We start from the raw sequence: 27,967 nt of genomic DNA, 5'->3' as shown, positions 1-27,967 counted from the left end.
TGAAAAAAGACTTCTATAAGAACATTCGCAGGTCATAAAAATAAAATAAAATAATAACATTTGTAGGAATTTTATCTGAAGTCATTCAAAACTAGAAACAACCCAAATGTCTAGCAACTGGTGAATGAATAAATAATTTGTGTTATATTCATACCATGGAATACTACTCAGCAATAAAAAGGAAAGGACTACTGATAAAAAAAACCCAACGTGGATGGATCTCAAAACCATTATGCTGAGTGAAAGATAGGAGGCACAAAAAAAAACCTATTGCATGGTTCAATTTATATGAATTCATAGGACAAGCGAGATGAAGCTATGGTAAAACAAATAAGAACAGCAATGGTGTGAGAGTCAAGGAAAAAATCACTGGAAATGACTGGGAGGGGACTTTGTAACATGATAGAAGTGCACAGGCAGCCCACAACCCTATAAAGATATTCCTATAAAGACATCTCTACACAGGTGAGCGCATGGTTGTGTGGTCATATGCAATTTCAAAAAACTTGCTGATCTGTACATGTTATCATCTATACGTTACACCTCAAAAAAATTAAAAGAAAAAACTTAGGATTCAGAGGAATAAGAAGAGAGAAGCAGTCACCAGAAGGAATGGAGTCCTGGATAAAGCAGGGAGATGAGAAGAAAGAAGGGAAAGGAGACAGGGGCAAAGTGATCAGGAGAAGCTGGAAGGCAGTGGGCAGGGCTGGGGCTGCTAGGTGACCACTGACAGCAGATCCAAGCACCTGCAAACTCCCCAGCTCAAGGTTTAACAATGCTTAAATTATAAAAAAGGCAAGGAGCACTCAAGTTTTGGTTGATGGCTTACTACTTTTGCTATGAAGCCTCTTAAAAATTTTTTGAAACAAAAAAACTTGCCCTCCAATGCCAGTGGCTCACGCCTGTAATCCTAGTTACTCAGGAGGCAGAGATCATGAGGATTGCAGTTTGAAGTCACCTCAAATAGGCAAATAGTTTTCAAGACCTTATCTAACAAAAAACCCATCACAAAAAAGGGCTGGTGGAGTGGCTCAAGGCACAGGCCCTGAGTTCAAACCCCAATACCACCAAAAGTAAATAGTAAAATAAGCAGACTATATCAGGCTGGCAGAGTGGCTCAAGTGGTAGAGTGCCTGCCTAGCAAACATGAGGCCCTAAGTTTAAACCCCAGTGCTGCCAAAAAAAGGGGGGGCCCTTAGTTCAAACCCCAGTACCAGAAAAACAAAACAAAACCAAAAAACCTTGCCAGCATCAGCAGGGAGCACATGTGTGCCACACGAAGCAGGTGTGTGGGCCAAAGAATGATAAAAACAGTACTGCTGTGAACTGGCCGGGGGGGTGGTGGGTGGAGGGGGAGCCTCAGAGGAAACAGGGCCCATGAGCTACAGGTGGAAGACAACATCACTGCCTGCCAGCTCCCACCCCAGCTCCAGCACTCAGGTGGGCGTTCACTCAGTCTTCGCAGCACACGTACCACATTCCTCCTTCCTACGCAGCCGGGGCACTGAGGACTTGTTTCTATGCTCCTTTCCCACTTCTTCTATCATGTGGCCTTTGGGCAGGAGGCACAGAGAGCAGGGGAGAAGCAAACAAGACCCTCAGTCTTCAAAGCCACCATAACGGCTGTACAGGTGCTCTGAGCACCCTCACGTTTGCTTTTGGGCTACATCGATCAGGATGTCTGCTACCCACAGACTCCAAGAACCACCTGGGCTCAATCACCCAGGCAGCTCATTAAACAATCCCAGCCCAGACCTGCGGATTCCCAAGCGGGGGTGTGGTATCAGAATCGTCACTGTGTTATACTCTTTGCAAATGGCTGCAATGCAGTTCTGCTACCATAGGAAACATAAAAGTTAAAAGGGACATCGTGGTTCCTGTCTGGAGGAGCTTACAAGAAGAAACCAGAGAAGGCAATAGAATGGGGAGGTAAGAGAATGATGTCAGAAAAGTGCAAAGAAGAGGCTAGAACTGGGCATCAGTGGCTCACGCCTGTCATCCTAGCTACTTGGGAGACTGAGATTGGGAGGATTATGTTTTGAGGTCACCCCAGGCAAATAGTTCACTAGATCCCATCTCTGAATAACCAAAGCAAAATGGACTGGAGGTGTGGCTCAAGCAGTAGAGCACCTGTTTTATAAGCAAGAAGCCCTGAGCTCAAACCCCAGTTCTACTGAGGGGAAAAAAAGAAAAAGAAAGGCTAGAGAAACTCTGTGGTTTGCATTTCATTTTAAAACCTCCATACAACCACTCTGGAAAAAAAATTTGGAGGCTACTTAAAAAGCTAAACATTGATCCACCATTTGATCCAGCAATACCACTCTTGGGGATATACCCAAAAGAATGTGACACAGGTTACTCCAGAGGCACCTGCACACCCATGTTTATTGCGGCACTATTCACAATAGCCAAGTTATGGAAACAGCCAAGATGCCCCACCACTGACGAATGGATTAAGAAAATGTGGTATTTATACACAATGGAATTTTATGCAGCCATGAAGAAGAACGAAATGTTATCATTCGCTGGTAAATGGATGGAATTGGAGAACATCATTCTGAGTGAGGTTAGCTTGGCCCAAAAGACCAAAAATCATATGTTCTCCCTCATATGTGGACATTAGATCAAGGGCAAACACAACAAGGGGACTGGATTTGAGCACATGATAAAAGCGAGAGCACACAAGGGAGGGGTGAGGATAGGTAAGACACCTAAAAAATTAGCTAGCATTTGTTGCCCTTAACGCAGAGAAACTAAAGCAGATACCTTAAAAGCAACTGAGGCCAGTAGGAGAAGGGGACCAGGAACTAGAGAAAAGGTTAGATCAAAAAGAATTAACCTAGAAGGTAACAAACATGCACAGGAAATCAATGTGAGTCAACTCCCTGTATAGCTATCCTTATCTCAACCAGCAAAACCCCTTGTTCCTTCCTATTATTGCTTATACTCTCTCTACAACAAAATTAGAGATAAGGGCAAAATAGTTTCTGCTGGGTATTGAGGGGGGGAGCGGGAGAGGGTGGAGTGGGTGGTAAGGGAGGGGGTGGGGGCAGAGGGGAGAAATGACCCAAGCCTTGTATGCACATATGAATAATAAAACAATAAAAAAAAACCCTCCAGTTTTGAATGAAACATGTAAATTGGCATTGATGCCTTTTGTAAGGCCAGAGAAAGCTACAGGAAGTAGGGGAGGCCAGTTGCTTTGCATCCCGTACAAAGACTGCATGTGTTTGAGACCTGGTCACAGGTGCACAAGTGTGCAGCACTTTGCATTAAAGGATCACAACATGTTCCACAGACACAGTGTATGCACTGTTTCCATGTTTTACAGGTGGGAAAACGAGATCCTAGATCATAGGAAGCAGAGTTCTCCTTATCACTGCCTCCAACCACAAGGAGCCATTTTAACGGTCCGCCAGCGATATTATCCAAATCTCTCAGTTACATATGAAGAGCCCTAAGACGACACTAGACCCGGCATAAAGGTTGAGGTATCTGTTTTACTTCCCTATGCTTTCAACCTTAATCTTTCTTTCTTCCATTTTTTTTTCTTTTTTGCTGTAATGGGGCTTGAACCTAGGACCTACACCTTGACCCACTCCACCAGCCCTTTTATGTGATGGGTTTTTCAAGACAGGGTCTCTCGAACTATTTGCCTGGGCTGGCTTTGAACCGAACACCTCCTGATCTCTTCCTCCTGAGTAGCTAAGATTGCAGGCGTGAGCCACCGACACTCAGCTCTTTCCTGCTTCTTGTCCACCAAAGAGGTAAAACCAAATGGTTCAATTCTGCAATAGGGATGAATTATCATTGATTAATATTAATTATATTTAATATACATTGAGCACTTGCTGTGTGTCAAACAGCCTATTAAGTATTTTATATGGAATATCTTGTTTAATTCCTAAAATTACCCTATAGCACATCTATCACTGTTACCTTCATTTTACAGGACAAGAAACTGAGGCTGAAGATCTGTATTCTGACACAGACAAAACTCTGTCCTTAAACCAGTTGGCCACATAGCTGCTCTTGTTTGAGCACAAACCCTATGTAATTTTTTGTCCATTTCCTGCAAAGCACACAGGCTTTAATGCCAAACTTGACTCTGAGTCCCAGTTCTACCATTTACAAGCTATGTGACTTTCAGCAAATAGTTCAAACTGTTAGTGTTGACTAACTAGATTGGAAAGTGGGGATTGTGGGAAGGATTAAGAGATAATGTGCTTTGAATTTGTCAAGTGCTTCACAGACCAAAGCACAAAGGATGACATAGTCTTTTTATTTTTTTGGTGGCACTGGGGTTTGAACTCACAGTCTCATGCTTGATAGATAGGCACTCTACCCCTTGAGACATCTGTCAGCCCTTTTTTGTGATGGGTTTTTCAAGATAGGGTCTCGAAAACTATTTGCCCAGGGGTGGCTTCAAACCATGATCCTCCTGATTCTGCCTCCTGAATAGCTAGGATTACAGGCGTGAGCCACCAGCACCCGGATAAGGATGACGTGGTCTTAAATTAAAATTTTTTTCTCAAGACTATTCATATAACCAAAAGAATGTGTTTGGCCTTGTGAATTGTTTTTTTCATTGAAAGCAGACAACAGTGAAATAAATGAATAGCCTGTTAGCTCCTCAAAAATATGTGTGTTGTCATCTGGGACTCAGCTGGTGAGGTGTCCTCAGAGAAACCTCAGCAAGACAGATGAAAACTGCTATCTGGGTCTTCATCACGTTCTCTGAAGACCAAGGTCGAAGTCATTATGATGGTCACGTCCTTCAACCTTCTCTAAAACAATACAGTGAATTTTGAAGGCAAGAATTCATTCCCACCTCAGTTCCTGCTCCAGCATTGTTGTTCTACAAGCACAGTTTGTCACCTCACTCCTACAACATCCCCAGCCCTATATCAGCTAGAGCCACAGGTGACATTTTCACCCATCTAAATGTCCCTCCTCTTCAAGACAACAGATCAATGAAAAAGGTAACTTCACAGGATTGCAAATAAGTGAAAACAGAACCCAAAAAAGTACTGTGCCCTGCAAGAACCCATTGGGGGGAAAAAGAGGAGGAAAAAATGCACCAAAATGTTAAAAGTAGTTCTCTTCTTTGAACTCTTCTGTATTTTCCAAATTTCCTGAAATATATAACCTGAAGACGTTCTCTCTCCTTCCATCCCTTAACAGCAAATGACACTTGTTTATCACTTCTGAACCCCAAGCCACAGCAACAATGGAAATAGGAAAAGACCCAATGATGAAACTGGAGATTTGTAGGGATTTCTGTGATATAAAAAGGAGATACTAGATGGTCAGAATTTGGAAGACAGCATTCCAACCCAGGCAAAACAGAAAAGAAAAGACGCAAACTTTCTCCACAAAATCTGAGAACCTTGGCCACAGCTCCCAGTCAGCAGGGGCTGAAACTGGAGCAGCCATGGAGAAATTTGAAGGGTGTTAGGAGGACACTGGGAAGCCAGCCAGTGCCCTGCCCCATGCCGGGTGCAAACAGCTCAGCTGCTTCTGACATTTGTGCCAAAGCCACAGCTGATGAGGACTCCACCCTGCCACAGGCTCCTAACACGGGCCTGATGACCTTCGTGGCCACAGGACGTTCCTAGCAGTCTACACAGCTTCCCCAGTGAATATTGAAAGAAAAAAGTCAGCACAGTGCTGAGGTCCCCTAAAGGTCTTCCCTTTCCAGAAAATGTCTTTCCCATCTTCTCACTTCATACAGAAACAAAAACATTAGAAATTGTCAAGTTCAAGTATCTGCTTAGAAAATCTGAGATTATCAAACTAAAAAGAACTCTTTATAAGAACTGAATTAAATATACAAAAAAGCAGTAGCTTTCTTTTTTGTCAACAATAACCATTTACAAATGTAATTTAAAGTACAGAGACCAGGGCTGGGAATGGTAGAGCATGTCTGTAATCCCAGCACTCAGAGGCAAAGGCAGGGGGATTGTCACTTCGAGGCCAGCCTGGGCTACATTGCAAGACCTTGTCTCAAAATACCAAAAAAAAAGTAACTTCAGAGTAGCCATAAAATCTGAAACGCAGGCATTCAAATATCTATAATGAATGACTTATGGCTATTACCTTAAAAAACATGACACATTTAATGACATGATACGTTCAACATACTGTACTTAAGTAGCAATGCCTGCTTTAATGCATTATGCAAAACAGCTGTGAACATGGTGCATTAAACCAGCACTCCTATCAATTCCTACACATCCATCCATCCTCGATGCACTGATTTGGGTGATTCACATTTCTGGTTCTCACAGAATAAGCCTATGTCACTGTTTTGTCCCAGAAGTGTTCCAGGAGATGCAGTTCTTAAAAAAAAAAAAAAGCAAAATAAGACACATGATTCCAGACTTTGTGGTCTTTCTATACAGGTGCTGCCTTTTATATAAGAAGAGGAGGTGGAGGTGTGGCTCAAGTGGTAGATCGCCTGCTTTGTGAGCAAGAAGCCCTAAGTTCAAACTCCAGTTCCACCAGGGAGGGAGGGAGAGAGGGTAAGGAGAGAGGGAGGAAGAGACAATGAGAGAACAGACGGATCTGCTCACCTGTGTGAAAAGAAACACTGGAAGAATAAACCAGAAATGGATGAAATTAGTCACTTAAAGTGACAACTGCAAGTCGCAGTAAAAAAGATAGGGAAAAGAGCTGGTACAGAAGGAATGAGTGAAGATGACACTTCTCTGCACAGACTTTTTAAAGTAGTTCTGACTTGAAATAATACTAACATTTTAAATGGAGAAAAACTGGAAACAGACCAACAAGGATGAGAGAAACTCTAAAATAGACTATAAGCAGAAACAGATGAACCAACTTTTTTTTTTTTTTTTCAGTGCTGGGGATCAAGCCCAGAGCCTTGAACAAGCTAGGCAAGCACTCTAAGTTACACCCCCAACCCTTGCCTTTTTTGAGACAGGGTCTCACTGTGTAGCTCAAATTGGCCTTGAACTTGCTAGGCAGCCTCTGTCTCCCAAGAGCTGGGATTATAGACATGAACTACCACATCTGGCTCCCAACTACATTTTAATGACCATCGAAGAAAAAGAAGAGAAGTAATCCAAGTAACTTTGGATGCAGTATCTTGACTATGTACTCTTTGTGTGTGTGTGTTTACATTTTACTGGCTTTATTATACAATGAATATTCAATTTTTAATACTTCAACAAACATCCACTGAATGAGGCAATTAACTCAATTTAACTATGTACTCTTAACCTAAGACAGACATAAGTACAAATATCAAACTTGCTTTTCACAATTTCATTGCTAGTGATTCTGAAACTGCTTTCTATGTATCTAGGGACTGAGGAAATGAGTAAATATAAATATATTGTGGAAAACAGGAACCAGGTTTCTCTCCGAAAGAGGAACGATGCCATGAGTTAGCTCATGCTATTTGGTAAGAACCACCTGTGCACACCTCTTCCTGATTCCTCATTCACTACTGTCATGTTGGTAGCTTTTTGGGTTTTGTTTTGTTTTTTTCTTTTGGCAGTACTGGAGTTTGAGCTCAGGGCCTCACGCCTACCTCAGGGCTTCACACTTGCAAAGCAGGCGCTCTGCAGCTTGAGCCACCCCTCCACTCCATTTTGCTGTGGTGGTTTTGAAGATGTGGTCTTGCAAACTATTTGCTCAGACTGGCCTCAAACCATGATCCTCTCGATCTCAGCCTCCCAAGTAGCTAGGATTTCTGGCAGGAACCTCTGTCATCTGAGTGGAAGAAGCTTTTATACCATGGATGTTAGCATGTGCTGAAAATCAGAATGTTTATGCCTGGGGGATATTAAACACTTACCTACACATCACTGGGAGTGAAAACTACACCAAGCAAAGGAAGGCCAGAATAACCCCATGGTGATGAAATGGACTCGGAGTTATCATTTTGCAGGAATATATTTCCTAGCTCTGTCTGTTGAGAGATCCTACAATCAATGATGACAAAGGGGCAGTCAGTGTGCCCCAAGCACGAGTCTTAGTTTCTAAATGCTGTTCTCTACTTAAAGGAGCCAGGACTCTGAAGAAATGGCAGATTTTAGGATGAGGGCAGGGAAATGGCCTATTAAGCCTGTAACAAAAAAGTAAGTTTTCAAACCAAAAAAAAAAAAACCTGTAACATCTTGTGCCAGAAAGCAAGCAAGTGCTCAGTGCCAAAGAGAGATAGGGTCCAGTTTAAAGGAGCACCCTACTGTCAAAATCTAAAAAAAAATTGAGCTTCAAGATTAATAATGATCATGTCAGGTATCAGCGGCTCACGCCTGTAATCCTGGCTACTAAGGAAGCAGAGATCAGGAGGATCGTGGTTGGAAGCCAGCCCAGGCAAAGTTTTTCCAAGACCCTATCTCAAAAAAACCATCACAAAATAGGGCTGGTGGAGTGGCTCAAGATAAAGTCTCTGAGTTCAAACCACAAAAAAAAAAAAAAAGATTAATAATGATGGTAACCTAATAGCCATTAAATAAAATAAGAATCAATGAAACCATACTCTGTGTATGTGTGTGTGTGTGTGTGTGTGTGTGAGACAGAGGGAGAGAGACAGAAAAGAAAGCGCTTACTTAGAGTAGAATGCTATCTTTATCATGCACATGCAATTTTAAAATCACTACACAAAAACTTACACATGAATGTTCATAAGAACTTTATTTGCAATCACCCAAAACTGGAAAAAAAAATCCATCAATAGGTCAATGGATAAAGAAGCTGTGTTATGGTCATAAAATGGACTAGCACTCAGAAATAAAAACTGTTAATACACATAACACACATGGATGAATCTCAAAATGAGGACAAGTAAAAGAAGCCAAGTTAAAAAAAAAAAAAGTACTTCCTGTGTTCTAATTATACAAACTCTAGGAAATCAACCAATCTATAGTGACAGAGCAGATCAGGTGCTGGGAGGATGATGGAGTAGAAGAGATTTCAGAGGGTCATGAGGAAATACTGAGGAAGATGGATACGTTTATTATTCTGAAGCGGCTTCATGAATGTATATACATGTGAAAATCTATCAAACTGTATGCTTAAAACATGTGTTGATTATTACATGTCACGTATCCTGCAACATAGCTGTAAAAACTTCTGACCATTACTTGACAACCCTCTGAGTAATAACTGACTCAGGCAAAAATCATCAATGACTGCTGAAAATAATGGATGTAGAATTTGGGTGAGAAAAATGATATTTACATGGTTGAAAAGTGTCTCCCCTCAAGATACTGATTAATTACAAAGGGAAATTCAGTCCTTTTACAATGGAGGAATCTAGGCTGAATAGTGGTCCCTAAAGATGCCCCCATCCTGATTCAGAGCCTGTGACTGTGTTTCCATACATGGGAAAAAGGACTTTGCAGATGTGATTAAGAGCTTGAGATGGGGAGTTGATCTTGGATTATTTAGGTGGCTGCAATGTAATCACAAGGATCCTTACAAGAAGGAGGCAGGAGAATCAGAGGAAGAGATGTAAGGATAGGTACTAACATCAGAGAGACAGATTTGAAGTTGTTACTCTGCTGCCCTGAAGATGGAGGAAGGGGCTATTAGCCAAGGAAAACAGGCAGCCTCTAGACTCTAGAATAGGCAAAAAAAAAAGGATTCCGCCCTAAAGCCCCAGGAAGGAGCTGGCCTTGCTGACACTTCGATTCTAGTCCACTGAATGCCATTTTACAGAACTATAAGAAAATAAATGTCTGTTGTTTTAAGCCACTTTATTATTCATTACAGCAGCAACAGGTTATTCACACAACCACCTTAACCAAAGGATTGAAGTTACCTCCACCAGTCACCAGACAAATGCATATCCCATGCCTTCTGACACTGAGAACAGCACAGTGTCACCTCTGTGATGATCCTGCCAGAAATGCACAGCTTGAATCTAATCATAAGGAAACAGGCAAACCCAGGCCAAGGAACATTCTACAAAATAACTGTCCTGTCTGCTAAAAATGTCCGTCATAAACGACACACAGAAAGACTTGGGAACTGTTCCAAATTAAAGGAGACTAAAGCAAGCCAACAAGCAAATGCAACGCTGGATCCTGAATGGGAAATGCTTTCTTCTTTTGCTATAAAGGACAGTATTAGGACAGTTGGGGAAATTTCAGAAGGGTCTATAGACTAGCTAATAGCATTGCATTGGCATTATTTCCTGATTTTTTTCTAAATCATAGCATTGTGATTACATAAGCAAATATTCTTATATTTAGAAAATACACATTGAAGTGTTTATGGATAAGTACTTACTTTACTGCTCCTTTGCTTTTAAGTGGTTCATAAAAAAAGTGTGCACCTATCATTCCAGCTACTCAGGAGGCTAAGACAGGAGACCCTGCCTCAAAAAAAAAAAATAGGAGCTGGGTGTGTAGTGTGTAGTTCAGTGGTAGAGCGCTTGCCTAGTGTGCAGAAGATCCTGGGTTGCAATCCCAGCCTCACCAAAAAAAAAAAAAAAAAAAGAGTGTGCCTACATAAAAAGAAGGGGAGTAGGAGATAAAACAATGCTACCATTTGAGCAATCCAAGTAAAGGGCACAATTTGTACAATTTTTACAACTTTTTAGTAAACCTAAAATTATTTGTAAGTTAAAAAAATTAAAATTCATCAGAAAAACTGGGTGTGGGTGGCTCACACCTGTAATCCTGGCTACTCAGGAGGCAGAGATCAGGAGGATCGAGGTTCAAAGTCATCTCAGGCAAATAAATAGTTCATGAGACCCTATTTCAAAAATATCCAACACACACACACACACACACACACACACACACACACATACACACAAAATACCCAACACAAAAGAGGGCTGGTGGAGTAGCTCAAGTTGTAGAGCCACTCTAGCTACAAGTATGAGGCCTAGCAAGTGTGAGGCCCGGAGCTCAAACCCCAGTACTGTTAAAAAAAAAAAAAAATTATTAATTTCCACCTTTTACAAATGAAAAAATGGAGGTCTAGCTTACAGCTTGACCAAAGTCTTGATACTCTTTTTTCTATTTTTTTGAGACAGGGTCTTGCTATTAGCCCAAGCAAACCTCAAACTCATGGTCCTCCAGCTTCAGTCTCCTGACTGCAGGAATTATCGGTGTGCACCACCACGCCTAGCTTTATATTCTTAATATGAATAAAAATGAGTACATGCAAAAAAGTGTTACTCACCAGCAAGATTCAAGTAAGTGCAATAATCTCCAAGTTTGCACATCGGACTCATTAACTTTGGTTCTGAGAAATAACGTCAAGTAATCCACCTTTTCTTCCAGGAACTACTCACTCTCCATGTCTCAGTAAGTCAGTCTTCCCCGACCCCTGAAGTGTGTGCTCTTGTTCCTACTTGCTCCTACTGACGCTTTATAAAATTGACAACCGTTTTTGTTGTCCGGGAGAATTTTTTCCAAAGTTTTAACTTCAACTTAGTTAAGCTTTAGATTTAGTTTGGGGTTTTGCTGTTGTTCTTGTGGTGCTGGGAACTGAACCCAGAGCCTCGTGAATGCTAAGCAAGCATGTTACCACCAAGGTACATCCCACCCTAGCTCTTTTCCACCATTGCATTTTCACCGCAACCAGCTCAAGTTCAAGTGCACCTGGGTTCTCTGTACTCTGGACCCACAATCGTGGCAATGAGAAGGAAATTTGTATATTCAAATTTCAGATGTAAGCCTGTCTTAGAGAGCTATAGGAAGTATTTCTTGCATTACATGTTCTCCGGAGTCCACTGCCTCTAACTCGCTGATGTCTTACCCAACCATCATCTTGCATGAGTTTGAGCACAAAGTACTCAGGCATCTTAGAAGTGAAACATACGGAATTATCACAATGGATCCCCCTTGAACTATTAATGCATCCTAATAACAGAAAAAGTGAAACACATATGACTGAGCTAGACCAGGAAATTTCATCTGTCGAAACTACACCTCAACTAAATTAAGTTGAAAACTTGTGTCCACAAGAATTGGCACGTGAATGTTTATAGCAGCAAAAATTTGGAGGCAACCAAGATACTCTTCAATAGGTAAATACATAAATAAACTGTGGCATACCTATACAACGGAATATTATCAGTGATAGGAAGAAATGAACTGTTTAGGGTCAGTTATAGTTGTTCATGTCTGTAATCCAGGCTGCTGGGAAGTTGGAGATCAGGAAAGTTTTCAGTTCAAAACCAGCCCAGACAAAACGTTTGTGAGACCCCTCTCCCCCAATCTCGGCAAACAAGCCATGGTTCATGTCTCTAATCCAACTATGTGGGAGGTGTAAGAGGATTGCAGTGTGAGGCCAGCCACAGGCAAAAAGCACAAAACCCTATCTGAAAAATAAAACCAAAAAAAGCTGGGGGTGTGGCTCAAGTGATAGAGCACCTACCTAGAAAGCAGAGACCCTGAGTTCAAACCTCAGTACTGCAAGGAAGAAAGGAAGGAAGGCAGACAGGGAGGGAGAGAGGAAGGAAGGAGCTATCTAGCCACCAAAATACAGAGGAATCTTTTTTTTGAGGTACTAGGGCTTGAACTCAGGGCCTTCACCTTGAGCCACTCCACCAGCCCTGTTTTTGTGATGGGTTTTTTCAAGATAGGGTCTCATGAACTATTTGCCTGGCCTGGCTTCAAACCTTGATCCTCCTGATCTCTACTTCCTAAGTAGCTAGGATTACAGGCGTGAGTCACCGACACCCAGCTTAAATCCATATTGATTGCTAAGTGAAAGAAATCAGTGTAAAAAGGCTGCACACTGTATGACTTCAGCTACATGACCTTCTGGAAAAGGTAAAGCTACAGACACAGTGAAATCGTCAGTGGTTGCCAGAGATTCAGGAGAGCAAGGAAGGGATGAGTAGGGGAAGCACAGGTGAATTTTAGGTAAAACTATTCCTTTTGATGTTATGATGGTGGATACATAATTATTCTTTTGCCAAAACCCATATAACACAAAAAGTGATCCCTAATGTAAACTACAAACCATACTAAATTAGTGCAATTGTAGCCGGACACTGGAGGCTCACTCCTGTAATCCTTGCTACTCGGGAGGCAGAGATGAGGAGGATCATGTTTTGAAGCCAGCCCAGGCAAATAGTTGATGAGACCCTATCTTGAAAACAGCCATCACAAAAAAAACGGCTGGTGGAGTGGCTCAAGGTGTAGGCTCTGAGTTCAGACCCCAGCACAGAAAAAAAAAAATTAGTGCAATTGTAACAAAGATAGCATGCTAATTAATGCTAGATAGTAACAAAAGAGGATGTGGACATATGAAAAATCTGTACTTTTGTTAAATGTTCCTGTAAACCCAAAGTTCCTCTAAATAGTAAGACCTATTAACTTTGGCTGTTAAATGAGATTTAAAAAATTTTTATTAGCATAAAATAATTGTACAAAGGGGTTTCATTGTGATATTAACACACATGGACATAATGTACTTTGATTAAATTCACTGTATCTTTATTACTCTTTCTTAACACCCACCTTCTTAACAGTTCTTCGTGGGTTCATTATTTCATTTTCACACATATATATGATCATGTACCACACTCTTTCTCCATTCTCCCTCCTTTCGGTTCCCCTCCCCAAACAGTCCCCAAGACCTATTAACTTTTAAAAATTGTTGAAAACGAGGTAACTGCATGTTTTAGCTTTCTAAATGACCTGACCATTTCAGCAAATCAGCTTTTCTCAAACTGATGGTCAACAGCTTGGTCTGCTTCCTACTGAAGACACACACACCTGTCTGTTCCTCCACACACCGGGCTCTTTCCAGCCTCACCAGTCTCCTTCCTCTCCTCCCAGTCATTCATAAAACTGGATGGACTTTATCTCTCATCAAGCCTTTCGTCTCCTCAGAGAAGTCACCCATGATCAATTCGCCCCTTCACATCAGTAATTCTCCATCCAGTTACCCAATGTGGCAAGCAGATAACAACCCTCCCCCCCCCCCCAAAGGATGTGCTAACCTCTGAAGTTAGTGAATATGTTACTTTACACAACAAAAGGGATTTTTGCAAGCATGGTTAAATTAAGGATTTGGGGATGGGGAAGGCATCCTAGATTATCCAAGTGACCCAATGTACTCACAGGGGCTCCTTAGGACCCAGAGAAGCAAAGTAAAGTGATTGCTGGTTTTGAAAATGAAAGAGGCCCCTGTGCCATGTCATGTAGGTGGATTCGAAAATCTGGAAAGCAAGGAACTGATTCTTCCCTTGATCCTCTCCTCCAGTCCTCTCCAAAGAACACAGCCCTCCAGACACCTTGATTTTAGCCCAGAGAGATTTCTGATGCCCAGATCTGTAGGATGGGCTGAAAAGCATGCAGGAGGCCCTGGATTTAATCCCCAGCATTGAAGGAGAAAAAAAAAAGCTGTAAGATAAATTCGTGTTGTTTTAAGCCACTAAATTTGTGCTGATTTGTTACAGCAGCAATAGGCAACTCATACACTCCATGTATTCCCTCTCACTGCAATTATCAACATCCTTAATTATTTGGCTCCCAGGAGCTCCACACATTAGCTCCCAAAATCTGGTATCACATCTAGCACAATCCCCAATAAAAACCACAGCTTTTTACCCCACCTGTGACAGATGTTATCATCTAAATGTTACAGCACAGACACAGAGACTCAGAGAAGTTATACCAACAGTCCAAGGTAGAACAGCAACAGTATAGCCAAGCAGGGCCAAAGCCTGGACCACTAAGCCTCCAGGACTGCACCAAGCAATCGGTAACATGGCAGAAATACAGAGTTCCCTGTAGGGGCACAGAGGAGCCCGGCATTGCCAGAGCTAGTGAGATGTAGCCACACAGAAGGGGACATTCTGGAAACCTGAATTCTGGAATGCAGTAGGTGGAAAGTCAGGGATGAATTGTGGTTATTTTGTTTAGATTTGAATTTTGGTGTCTATTATGTAAAACATAAGATGTGCTGGGGTGGGAGTTTCAGGAAGCAGGAAATAATAGTTTCTACACCACTCAGGAGGGTGGCTTTGAGTAAGAATCCCTACAACAAGCTTCCTCTGGGCATGAGACCCCAGGCAGATGGCTCTTTATGATACTTTCTTTTGTCCTCTTTCTATGATTGTTGGTGTCATAGGATAAAAATCAGCACTTAACTAATCCAGACTATTCCAGACATTTTGTAAATATAAATAATGCTGCAAGCAGGATTACATCTGTAATCCTAGCTACATGGGAAGCTGAGATTGGGAGGATTGTGGTTCTAGATTAGCTGAGGCAAAAAAAAAAAAAAAAGGTCAGAATACCCTGTCTCAACGAAAAAAAGCTGGATGTGATGGCGTGCACCTGTCATCCCAGTTATTGGCAGGGAACTAAAATAGCAAGATCACTCTCAAGGAAGGCAGAGGCAAAAAGTGAGACCCTATCTCCAAAATAACCAGGGAAAAAAAGGGTTGGAGGGATGGCTCAAGCAACAGAGTACCTGCCTAGCAAGCACAAAGCCCTGAGTTCTAAACCCCATACTACCTGAATAAATAACACTGCAACGTACACATTTTTGACAAGTTGGGTTTTTCCCGTATTTGAAATGTTCTCTTAGGCTTGATTCCTAGGAAAATAATTAGTAAACCAGCACTCAGGATTTTTAAGGCTGATAAAGCATGTAGCCAAAACAAGTCCAAAAGTTTACCAGCCTGCCTAACTGCTCCTTCCTCTTCCCCAGGGTAAGGCATGTGCATGTGTGTGTGTGTGTGTGTGTGTGTGTGTGTGTGTATCTTGCTATTTGATGGATGAAAATTATAATCCTAATACTGTTGTAATCTGAATTTTTATTACATGTCCCATGGTTTTCCAATTCACTTTTATTCTCATTTGTGAATTAGATCACTTTTAAGGCAGGATAAGGAAAAAGATGGAGAAATGAGACAAGTTTCTATGCCAAGGGAAGGCCCAGTGAATCTCTTCACTGCATCTTTCTTGCTTCAAGGGCTTCCTCACCAGGGTGGCTTCTGGAAAGGACTAGCACACACCGCCCACTCTTCACAGCACAGACCACTGATCCTTATTGGTGGGGCAAGTGAGGCCTGAACTCTTTCTTAGAAATTCAGACATTTGTTCACCGTGAGTTTTTCCTTTTTCTTCAGCTTTGACTTTTAAAGATACTGCATAGTGGGCCCGGGATTAGCTCAGTGGCAGAGCACTTTCCTTACTTGTGCAAAGCCCTAATTTCCAGCTCCAGTATCACAAATATATATATATATACATATATATATATATATATATGTGTGTGTACATATATTTCACTAAAGAATTATTTATAGTGATTACTGAGGGGACTTTTGTCCCCCCCGCAAAAAAAATTTTAAACCCAAGTCCAGTGCCTCACCCTCATCCTGGCCCTGCCTCCTTCCTACTGCTCAGTAGAGACCCCTCCCATCACAGGGACCTCCCTGTAAAGGTAGCTCACTCAGTCACATAAAGATGCACGACTTCACCACTATGTTTCTTGGGGCACTTAAAGGTTTTTTAAACTTATAGACTATCTGATTATTCTACAATGAACACATGGGCAAAAAAAAAAAAAAAGAAAGTCAAAATCACCAATAACCTCAAAAAAAAAAAAAACGGAATTAACTTCCATACTTCCATTTATATACTTCCATTTATATACTTTAAAATATATGCAAAATGCTGGATTGGGGGAAAGGCTGGCTTTATGACCTGCCATTCTTTACCATGATAATAAATACACTTCCTCAAAATCTCACATTGACCTGGCCTTGGTGCACACACATCATCCCAGCCCTCAGAAGGCTGAAGCAGAAAGATTGAGAATTCCAGGCCAGCCTAGGCTACCTAGCAAGACCCCGTCTCTAAATAAATAAATAAAAATCTCACACTGGAGAAATATGTAGATATACATGGAAGCACTTCTGGAAAGATACTCTATAACTAAATTACCCCAGAGACAGAGGCTTTTATGTTTTTTTTTAATTATATTTACATCTATGTTGTTTTGCCAATTTATGTTACATTCCTACTTTTTTTTTTTTTTTGCCATACTGGGGTTTGAACTCAGGGTCTTAGGCATGCTACCACTTGAGCCACACCCACAGCCCACATTCTTACTTTTTTATAGTACTAAGAATAATTAAAAACAAATGGGCTCCAGAGAAGCCGCTCTCTCTGCTTAAAGGCCAGGGCAGTGAGGAGGGGTCTGGCAACAGGGATCCTTGTCAGTGGACTGGATCCCATCACCAGCTAGGTGAGATCCCAGATGTCTTAAAGGGAAAGGCCTTGCCTTGGCATGGACAGGTGGCCAGGCCTCTGCCTTGCAGGCTAGTTCTCTTCTATCTGGGTTTGACACTTTTATTGTATGTACTAAACAGATGTACTTGTTCATTTTTTAAAATCATTTAGGGGAAAAATTCTTAATTTTTTATTAAAAAAAAGCAATTACATTTTTCAGGTTGCCTAAAATCCAAGAGGAAACTATGGTTAGTATTTTCTGTGCAACTCCCAGATATTTTCCTAATGGCATATGACTGTGTCCATGTTCTTGTTTTTTTTTTTTTTGGCAGTACTGGGGTTTGAACTCAGAGCCTCATGCTTGCTAGGAAGGCACCTTACCACCTGAGCCACTCTATCAGCACTGTCCGTATTTTTTAAAAGAAAGTGATGTCTTATTTTACAATTTGGTTAATAACTTTCTTTTTCAGTTAACATTATAAAAATATCTTTCTTGGTGCTTGTTTTAAATTATAATTTCAATATCTTTATAATATTAACATATTACTAAAATATCTCTCCTAAACTTATTTTAAAATCATAATTTTTAGAGATTGGGAACTAAATTTCACTTGTTCTAATCATTCCTTAAATTTTAAAAGTGATTCTATTCATGTTTTCATTCATTGGCTCAATTTTTAAGATCAATTTAACTGCACCATTGACATACCCCACGATCATTACCCACAATGCCTCCTCTGTAGCACACAAGGACACGCTTTATCACTGAGGCACACTGTGGTCCTAGGCCGGGCTTGTCAACCTTACTGTCCTCACTGCAGGCCAGGAAACTCAATTGCAGGATAGGAAGCTGGGTGGCTTGGACAACCATTCACATACTAAGTAGACTAGTGTGTAGACCTCAAGTGACATCAGCCAGGACCAGGAGGGCTGTGGCTGCCCTTGGCTGGTGGCTTCGCCCTCCACACATCCTGTTCTTTCAGCCTCCTGAATGACTGCAGTCTTTGTACACTCAGACTTTCCAGGGTCCTGCTCTTTTCCAGGCTTCCAGCTTCTCCATCTGAAGCCTCGCCCACAGGACTCATTTCCTGGCCCTCTCAGAGCAGAAGGATAGGCCTCTAGCTTGCTGAGCCCTTTGGCCTTGGTGCCCTTCACCTTAGTTTCTGCAGAGAGGGGCCAGGCTCTCACAGGCAGTTTCCTTTAATCTGTAGCTCATCATTTCCCTTTGACTTGGAGCTGAGGACAGTGGATGGGTGGGAGGGGGAGGGGCATGAAGTTCTGTCTACAGATGCCCTCCTACACTGCAGGGAAGAGAGATTCCAGTCTGTGTCAGTCAAGGGAGAGGCCAGTAAGCCAAGAGAGTAGCCAGGGCTGTGGCTGGTCAGAGTCAAAGTCGACCAATCGGATGGAAATCCTGCTTGAACAGCTGGATACTAACATAAGACAGGTGGACAAGGAGGCCCGACTTGGAACAGACAGGCTATAGGCCTGGTCCACAGCACCCAGACCCAGCCATCAGCAGAAGTGCTGACAAAGGCCCAATGTAGCTGCTCTTTATTCCTCAGAACTGAGGTGTTTTTGCACCCCTAATTCAAGTCTCATAGGGCAGGATCTGAATCTCCCGGGATGGAGAAAAGTGTCTGTATTTGATAACCAGGAGTATATCCTTGGAGTGGATTCCCAGAGCTGGAGCCACCAAGACTTGGGGCAGAAAAGAGATTTAGACTCCTGCATTTCTAGACTTTTTAGATATTTATGGCCACTTATGAACCTGTCACTTCCAATGGCTAGTCTTTAAATAGTTCAATAGTCTCCTTACAATGTACCCCTCAGGGGTACCTTCAGTGGATGTCCCAAACCACAGGGAGAACCCAGTCCTGTATATACTAGTTTTTTAAATCTGCATACATACCTATTAAAAAGTTCAATTTATAAATTAGGCACAATAGGAGATTAACAAAAATAACTAACAACAAAATAGGACAATTATAATAATATACTGTCATAAAAGTAATGTAAATGTGGTCTCTCTCAAAGTATTTTATTGTACTTTTGCTTTTTTAGTTAACATAACTTCTTTTCATCACATCTGATTGCCAACAGTGCTACCCCATGCTTTGGAGTCATCGTTAAGTAAAATAAGGTTACTTAAACACAAGTATGTTTACAGTTGATCTGATAATCAAAATAGTTACTGATGGGCGAGTAGTGAATACATAAGTAACTAATGGGAGAGCAATGTATACCATGTGGATAGAGTGGACACAGGCAGGACACAGTGAGATGGCTTGAGAGTTCATCACACTACTCAGAAGGGTGTGCAATTTAAAACTGATGAATTGCAAGGCACCAGTAGCTCACACCTTTAATCCTAGCTACTCAGGAGTCAGAGATCAGGAAGACTGCGGTCAGAAGCCATCCCCAGGTAAATAACTCCTGAGATCCTATCCTGAAAAAAAACCCATCACAATAAAAGGCAGGCAGAGTAGGTCAGCCTAGATGTTGAGACCCTGAGTTCAAGTCCGGGTGCAGTCAAAAAAAACAAAAACAAACAAAAAAAAAGCTTATTTCTGGAAACTTCCATTTATATTTTTGGATTGCAGTTGGTCATAGGTAACTCAAACCTCAGAAAGAAAAAGCATGTATAAGGCAGGACTATCATGGCAACTTTCTGGCATTTCAGTTTACACCCATCACTCAGCAAAACCAAGCCCAAAAGTTAACCGGGATCCTGCTCCCTAGAGGACACGGCCTTAGCTAGGACTGCCATCTCAGTTCCCCTATCCAAAGCAGTTTATTCAAATCTCCAGCTCTATGCCATTTCAACTCCCCATCTTGTTGCATGCTCGTTGCACTTTAGACTCTGCACAGACTGGTAAGCACCCCATTGCGCTCACCCTGCCAGACCTACTTCATAATCTCGCCAGGCTAAACACTCCTGTTAGCCTGAGGGGAAGGAGATTAGCCTGTTTCTATTAGTGTCACACTAATTTGCCCTTTTACAAATGCTTAGGCCCCTGAGGGCAGGCATCAGACTTGCCCTGACTTTGCAGGTCCACATAGATGTCTGACTTCTGAAAATGTCAGCACACATAAGCACTCATACTTAAACACTGAGTAACTCGGACTATAGGAAAGCTCAAAAATTTCACATATTTATCAGAGCAGAGAGGATTTTTTGAACCTTGACGTGTAATAGATGCAATCTCATACAATACAATGAAGGTGACTGAAAAAAATGTCTTCAAAATACATGTTCTAGCCAATCCATCATTTTGCAGATGAAGATACATCTTGAGAAGGTTGAATAATTGGAACAAGGGTACATCCCTCAGCCTGCAAGGAGCAGAGCTGGAATTCAAACCAGGAATGAGGCAGAGTTCAGGCAGATCATGGTTCAAGGCCAGACCTGGAAAATAGTTCAGGAGACCCTATCTCAAAAATTCCCAACATAAAAAAAGGCCTGGCAGAGTGGCTCAAGTGGTAGAATCCCTGCCTAGCAAGCATGAGGCCCTAAATTCAAACCCCAGTGCCACCAAAACACAATCCAACAAGCAAAAAACCCAGGAATGTCCAATGCAAAAGCCCAAGGCCCTACAAACTGCCCTTCGCTGCCCCAGGCCCAAATAGGATGTTAGGCACTGTGAATTCCACACATCTACACATATTTTTACATATATGTATACATAAGAATATGTATGCAAATGAGTGAAGTAAATGACAAAGAATGTCTTTAATCTTTTTAAATAGTTTATAAATTTATAAGAAAAGTATGAGGAAGGAAACACAACCATTTGTAAACAAAGAAATACAACAATAAACAAATGTTTGCTCTCCCTGGTAATAAAAATGCAAATTGAATAAAGTACCAGTTTTCGCTTATTAAAGGGCACAAAAACATAATGATCACAAGTGATATGGTGAAACTAGTCTCTTCAGATATTATTGGGAACACCCAGACTATGTCTACCCATCCAGAAATGGTTTGGTTCTATATATCAAACCTTTAAAATGTCTTGCCATTAACACTATTTCAGTTGCTCCCCAAGTATCACTGTGGCTCTATCACCTGCCAGGCACTGGACTGGGTGCCACAGGAGAAGCCAGACAGAAGTTGGGTCCTGACATCATGAGTGACCATGCGATCCCTGGAAGAGCTGGCTAAGGACTTGTGAGTGAGAGAAATAAACATTTTCCTTGTTTAGGTCACTGATGTTGGGGCTTTTCTATTTCTCAGCCAAGCTTAATCCTATTTATACAGGAGATAGGGGAGACTTCTCAGGCTGGTGTCTGGTTACTTAATGAGGTGGAGATGCGATCATGTGGGAGGGAGTGGAGGTTCAAGTAGAAAAGGTATGAAATTAACACTGTGGAAAGGCCGAGGGCGATCATGTTGGAGAAACAGCAACACTGGGCAGAGACAAGTTCTATCGTGTGGTTCCAGAAATAGATGTCTAAGGAATCCAAATTTTAAATCCCTTACAGGAAAATGTGCATCATGTTATTTTTTACTAAAAAAACAAAAAACAAACAAAAAAACCTGGCAACTACACATACATGCCAAACAGGAAGATAATAGTTGTACCTCTTATGTTTTTTAAAGAATTGTTAGGAAAAGTAGATAGCAATATATAAAATAAAATGTTGGAGGTAAGCTGGGTGCCAATGGCTCACACCTATAATCCTAGCTACTTAGGAAGCAGAGATCAGGAGGATGGACATTTGAAGCCAGGCTGGGCAAATAATTTGTGAGACCCTATCTCAAAAACCCTTCACAAAAATAGGGCTGATGGAGTGGCTCAAGGTGAAGGCTCTGAGTTCAAGCTCCAGTACCACAAATAAATAAATGTGCTACATAGTGAGTTCCAAGCCATCCCGGACCCTATCTCAAAGAAAACCAGAAGTATAAAAATAAAAACTAAATAAAAAATTAGAGCAACAGCCTAACCATTGTGTAAAATAGCAAATGGGTCAGTATGGAGAAGCTGTTCGTAACTTGTTTTCTCCACATTTAAAAAAAGAAAAGGGCTGGGGACGAGGCTCAAGCAGTAGAGCACCTACACAGCAACTGTAAAGCCCTGAGTTCAAATCCAAAGACCACACAAAAAGAATTTCTTTTTAAAAAAGCAAATCAAGCTCCCCTGCTGATCTGTATCACTGAATAGAAAAGAGTCATTGAGCAAGCCAGATGCAGCAATGACTCCACTCTGATAAATCCCAGAACAACAAGATTCTGATCTGGCCAAAGATTTGGACCAGAGAGACAGCCCTCTATCACGAGCTAGTCAGGGGGCCTCAAGACTTCGCCTGGTCAATCCCCAGGAAGAAAGAGGCGCCCCACCCACTGCAAGTGCTGGGTGCTAACAGCAACTAGGAAGATGGTCTGAGCCTAGAGCCTCAGAACCTAGGAAGGCGGTTCAGAGACATGTTGAGGCTCTATTCAAGTGAAGCACCTGGAAATCCCCTGGGTAGGAGAACCCTGCTTTCACCTAGCTCTTCTGGAACAGGTTCTGCAGTCACCTGTGCATGCACACATCTAAAGGCACTTGTCCCTGAGCACACCCACATCTGAAGAACACGGTGTTGATTATGCCAGAGACTGGAATATTTTCCTCCATGGTGGCCCAGCCATTCCCCTAGAGCACTGGAAACCACATCACTGGTCACTGTGCTATTCTGATGAGGAACCATCAAAGTTAACCAAGATAAATTACACAGCACTGCTTAACCAACTGGCCACAAAGAAGTTACACATAGGGAAGGGTGGAAGACAAGAGATACTGAAGTGTGCACTAATAGGAAAAGTCAGTTCCAAAGAATAGCGAATTTCCCTTTTGAGTTTAACCATGAGCCTTTCAACTTTCTAGAGCTTCCCTCTCTTGCCTTTGATGGCTCTCTCCTGATTGTAGTCATTTATCCTTGCCTCTCTGTCTCTGTCCCCTTGCTTCTCCTGAAACAGTCATTCATCTAAAGGGCTTCTTTTTGTACTTCTTATCTCTTCATTCTTTGTCATCTAACTGTCACCTGTGCTGATGATAACAATAACTAACTGTTACAGGTGCTCACTATGTGCCAGACACTGGAGTAAACTAACTCTCTCTTTCTCTCTCTCTCTCTCTCTCTCTCTCTCTCTCTCTCTCTCTCTCTCTCAGTAATACCGAGTACTGGGGTTTGAACTCAGGGCCTCACACTTGCTAGGCAGGTGCTCTACCACCTAGCCTGCCAGCCCAAACTCTCTTGTTTAATCCTTGCAAGAGTCCTATGGGGTAAACACTGGTATTATTCCCAATTTTATGAATGGAAAAATGGCTACCGTGGTGGAGAGGTTCAGTAGCCTGCACAATGTCACCCAGCTAATAAAGGCCAGTCCAGCTCAGAATCCCTGCTGACAGCTGATGACTCCCTTATCCTTCATGCTATTCCAAGCATTGACCTGGATACCCTTTCCCAGGGAAAGAGCTCCTCTACCAGCCCCTCAAGCCCAGAATGCAACAGACATAAGAGAACCCACTGTCATGTGCGCACTGGTTGTTCAAATATTAGAATTCCAAACCCTGTGCCTGGCACCCTGTCTTCTCCCCGTACCCTGGCCTGGTGTGAAAAGATGGGAGCTGAGGCAGAGGGGAGCCTTGCACTCTGCTTGCCTTGGTCCTTGCAGGTGCTACACCTGAATAAATACTCTTAATATCACTTCTGCCTCCTCCTTCTTCTGTCTCTACAAACCAGTTCCTCCTGCTGACTTCCTGATTTCGGGGGCCCACACTTCATTCTCCAGTTCCCTTTCTACAGAGTCTGCTCCAGCCCCACTTTTCTTCCCTCTACTGTTCACCTTTAATTGATTCCCTGGCCTGTGGCTTTGACCCATTTTCTCTCTGCGGTTTCTCCCTCCCCGTCTTTCCCCTCCCCATGGTGTCCTTTCTGGAATAGACTGCTCTAACTCTGGTCCAGTTTTCCTAGCCTCTGCTGGACACTCCCCACTCCCAGCCCTTCCCTCCTCCATAGTCTTGGGAAGGAGTGGTCAAGGCCAAAAGCTTCCCTCCCCACTTCACTTCCTTATGAGATGTCTGTCCACCTTAACCAAGCTTGCTACACGTGGTGATTTTACCCCTGTAAATGCTGCCTCCATTAGAACACTTTATACAGAAAAAGTATTTCATGACTATGTATTAAGTCTAGCAAGCCCGTGCCCACCTGTGTATGCAAAGTTTTCTCCCTTTTTCTGTCACAACCTTTCATCCTTGAAATAAGAATGTTATTGCCATCACTTGGCTCTATGTGCCCAACTTACTTGCTGAGAAAGTGAACACCCAGCAGGCAGCCCTTCAGTCCCCAACAGGTCCCCTCTGCCCCCTTTCTCTCAAGTTCTGGCTGCTCAGTTTCCTCATCTGTAGGTAGTTGGAAGGCTTAACTGAGTAGTGTGTGTAAAGCATTTAGAGCGGTGCTTGACACCATCTGTGTACAATAGTGAGCCAGGTGTGGGTGGCTCACGCCTGTAATTCTAGCTACTCAGGAAGCAGAGATCAGAAGGATTGAGTTCGAAGCCTACCCTGGCAAATAGTTCGTGAAACCCTACCTCAAAAATACCCAGCACAAAAAAAGGGCTGGAGGAGTAGCTCAAGCGGTGGAGCACCTGCCTAGCAAGTGTGAAGCCCTGAGTTCAAACCCCAGCACCACCAAAGATAAAAAATAATGACAGTAGTCTTTATTTTTATAATTCAATAGAAATGTTCACAGGAAATTAGAGATGGAAGATATCTTTGCAATCTGTCACTTAGGATCTACAGCAATTTCTGAAAGTATAAGTCCAGAAAGTTCTCTGCCCAAGACCTTCACCCAACTTCTAACTCTCAACCCAGACCTCATAAGGCCCCTCCCATGACCATTCCTACAAGGACATGTATGAAACGGTTGGGGGGCTGGGGCCTCTGAGGATGGAGGATGCAGCTTTCATCAAGTCACACTCCCTGTTGGCCTTCAGACTCACGTGACTGTTTCAACAAATATTGGGTGAGGACTCATTGCATGTCAAGGAGCGGTGGTGTTGAGAGAAGGCATGGGATGTGATCACAAGTGTTTGTGCAGAGTGGGATGCCAATTTATAAACTGGCAAATGCTATGAAGAAACTGAGCAGTGTGAGCAGGGCCTCGAGGGCATGGTGAAAAGGCTTCCCAGAAGAAGTGACATTTGCCCTGAGATCTGAAAACTGGATGTCACACTTTGAGAGGTTGAAGCAAGTCCACCTTACTTTTTCCAACAGTCCCTTGCACGGAACCCCAAAGTCCTACATTCTACATGAAGAATTCTCAAGCCTCCTGTGAGGTTATCGACCCTCTCTATAATGCTACCACAGCCTTTCACCTTACAGGTGGGCAATGCCCCAGGAGAATCTCAAACCCACTAGTGAAATGGACCTCATAAGACAGTCCAGCTGCAGAGATCAGGATGATCGCAGTTTGAAGCCAGTTCAAAGAGTTCAGGAGACCCTATCGTGAAAATAGGCAATGCAAAATAGGGCTGGTGGAGTGGCTCAAGTGGTAGAGTGCAAGGCCCTGAGTTCAAAGCCCAGTACCACACACACAAAAAAAAGACAGGGTCTAAACTGTCCTGAGGTCACACAGAAGAGGGACCTGCAAGGCAACTGTGAAGCTAAATAGGGAGCACGCAGGGTCCCAAGTGAGAAGTTGGGCGCTTTGGCAGCTGTGGTCAGGTCTAGAGGGCATGGACCCTTGACAGGTACCTGGGGAGTGACAGGATGGAGGAAGAAGACTGGACAGAGGAAGGGGACAGGACGACCTGCTGCCTCCAAACTGAGCTGGCCCTAGTGGCTAAGACACCCCCATCAGCTCCTAGGCTGTCACACACACATTGACCTCCTTATGGGCTGGAAAGGAAGCTAAAAAAAACGGAGCTGCCAGACAGGGCAAGTCTCCTGCAAAGAGCACCCCTCTGGGCTGTACGTTTCCTGGAAAAGGTAACTCCAAGGTGACTGCCACTGTCAGCCTGGCGAAGCTCACACACCCCCACCTCAGGTCTTCCCAGATCTTGCCCAGCTCAGCCTCCCCGGAACCACCCGAAACTCAGCCAGACAGGTGGCTCCTCTCTTTGGGTCTCAGTTTTCATCTGGAGATAGGGGGTCGATGTCCTCGGGAGTGTGCGCTCCAGGTGGAGCACCAAGTGGGTTCTGGGGACTGCCCTCCGGGACTTCGCCGACAACGGGGGTAGAGAGGCCCGGGGCCAGGGGCACAGTGCCCGGCGTCCGCTATGGATCTGCCCTGGAGCAGGAGGACTGGGCCCCGCCGAGCCCCTGGGCGCACGGTCACCGAGTGCGCGGCGCTGGGGCGCTGACCTCAGCCGACTCACCCAAAAGTTTCCCTTGAACAGCGAGCCCGTCATGTCGGCGCGCGGCGGTGGGCGCCGAGGACAGTCGGTGCAGCCGGAGGGTCCGCGCCGGGAGGCCTGACTGTCACTGCCCGCCGTCAGGCACAACTTCTGAGTTGCACAGTGGCGCTGGGAGGCCGTCCCCGGGTCCTAAGCCACGCCCGATTCCGCGGGCCGGAGTCCACGCGCGGAGCTCCGCCCGCGCCGCGCAACCCGAGGAGCCCGCGGCGCTCAAGGGACAGAGGGGTGCTGCCCGCGCGGGGACCCGCAGACCCAAAGCGTCCGGCGATCGCTGTTACCCCGGAATTCCCATTCCTTCGGGGAAGCCCCTGAGGACTCAAAGAACTGGTCCCGTCTCCTTCCCGAAATCAAGACCAAGCCACCTCGATCCTCGCGGAGAAATCCAGTCTCTGTGGGGTTATGAAAGGAGCCCTGGTGACAGTCTGATCAGAGAGTGGTGATGAGGACCCGGGTAAGCACCCCAAACCCTGGGAACCAGCAACGTCAGTTGTCGCTTAAGGTCTTAGATGCTTCAGCGAGTCTTGTGCACCTCCCCAGGAGCGCCCGCACGTTTTGTAGTCTAAAATGTCGTGGAAAAGTCATCGCTACTGTTTTCCCTAGATGCTAAGTAAATTAGCCTGAGCTCAGACAAGGACCCAGGGCCCTTCTCCACCAGTCCCATCCCAGGAGTACAAGCCTCATTGCATCCTCCTAAATATAATCCTAGGGCAAGTCAGACCTGTCTCTGCTTTGTGCTGACACAGAGCTTGAGGACAAAGTGCTGCCTTGTGCCACTTCCCAGAACCAAAACTGAGGCTCACAGAGGCTCAATGACTCGCCCAACATCACAATTTATAAGGGATGAGGAGGCCAGAGTTAGAGTTCTGCCCTTTAACACGGCCAGAGGCAAGACAAGCTGTCATTCATTCCTGGAGCAGATCCACCCTGGGCAAAGAGTAGGTGCTCAAGGAGGTGGTGAGGCCAAGGGTACCAGGACTGACTCGTGCCCAGCCCGCAACCCCAGCCTTGGAAAGGCAAGCATTTGCCTGTTGAGCAGGTTCTAGTTAGATCCAGATAGTGAAAAGATATTTTCCGGGTGACCTGAAGGACCTCTTAAAGGTTATGCCCAGTAACACTGCCCATTATGATAAAAACCCTACCAGTAAGCTCATCCACAACTACAAAGATGAGAAATGGCCTGCAGCCCTAGGTCTCTCCAGGACATTCATCCGTTTAACCTGGTTTTTCAGGCGCTTTGAAAGCAATGAGGTTAGCAGGGAAGCCCGGCAGCGCCAGCAGGGGGCAGCAGAGGCCATGGTGGGCACCAGGGGATGGGCTAAACTGCAGGGGGTTAAAAATAGCACTTACTGGGAAGTACAGCAAGCTGGGATTAGGGGCTGGA

General features: G+C 43.6%; 1 protein-coding gene across 1 annotated transcript in view; it reads right to left on the bottom strand.

Moving 5' to 3' along the window:
* The window catches only part of Pstpip2 (proline-serine-threonine phosphatase interacting protein 2), a 71,759-nt gene extending 45,043 nt beyond the window's left edge, over positions 1–26,716 (bottom strand). The window contains exon 1 of the mRNA XM_020165054.2: positions 26,548–26,716. Within this exon, the coding sequence (XP_020020643.2) occupies positions 26,548–26,580 (33 nt within the window). The 5' untranslated portion in view covers positions 26,581–26,716. The remainder of the gene's footprint in view (positions 1–26,547) is intronic.
* Positions 26,717–27,967: the final 1,251 nt, after the last annotated feature.

This window comes from Castor canadensis, chromosome 4, assembly GCF_047511655.1.
Source record: "Castor canadensis chromosome 4, mCasCan1.hap1v2, whole genome shotgun sequence".
NCBI classification, from domain to species: domain Eukaryota; kingdom Metazoa; phylum Chordata; class Mammalia; order Rodentia; family Castoridae; genus Castor; species Castor canadensis.
The sequence above is the reverse complement of the archived record's forward strand: the minus strand, read 5'-3'. Positions and strand labels throughout refer to the sequence as shown.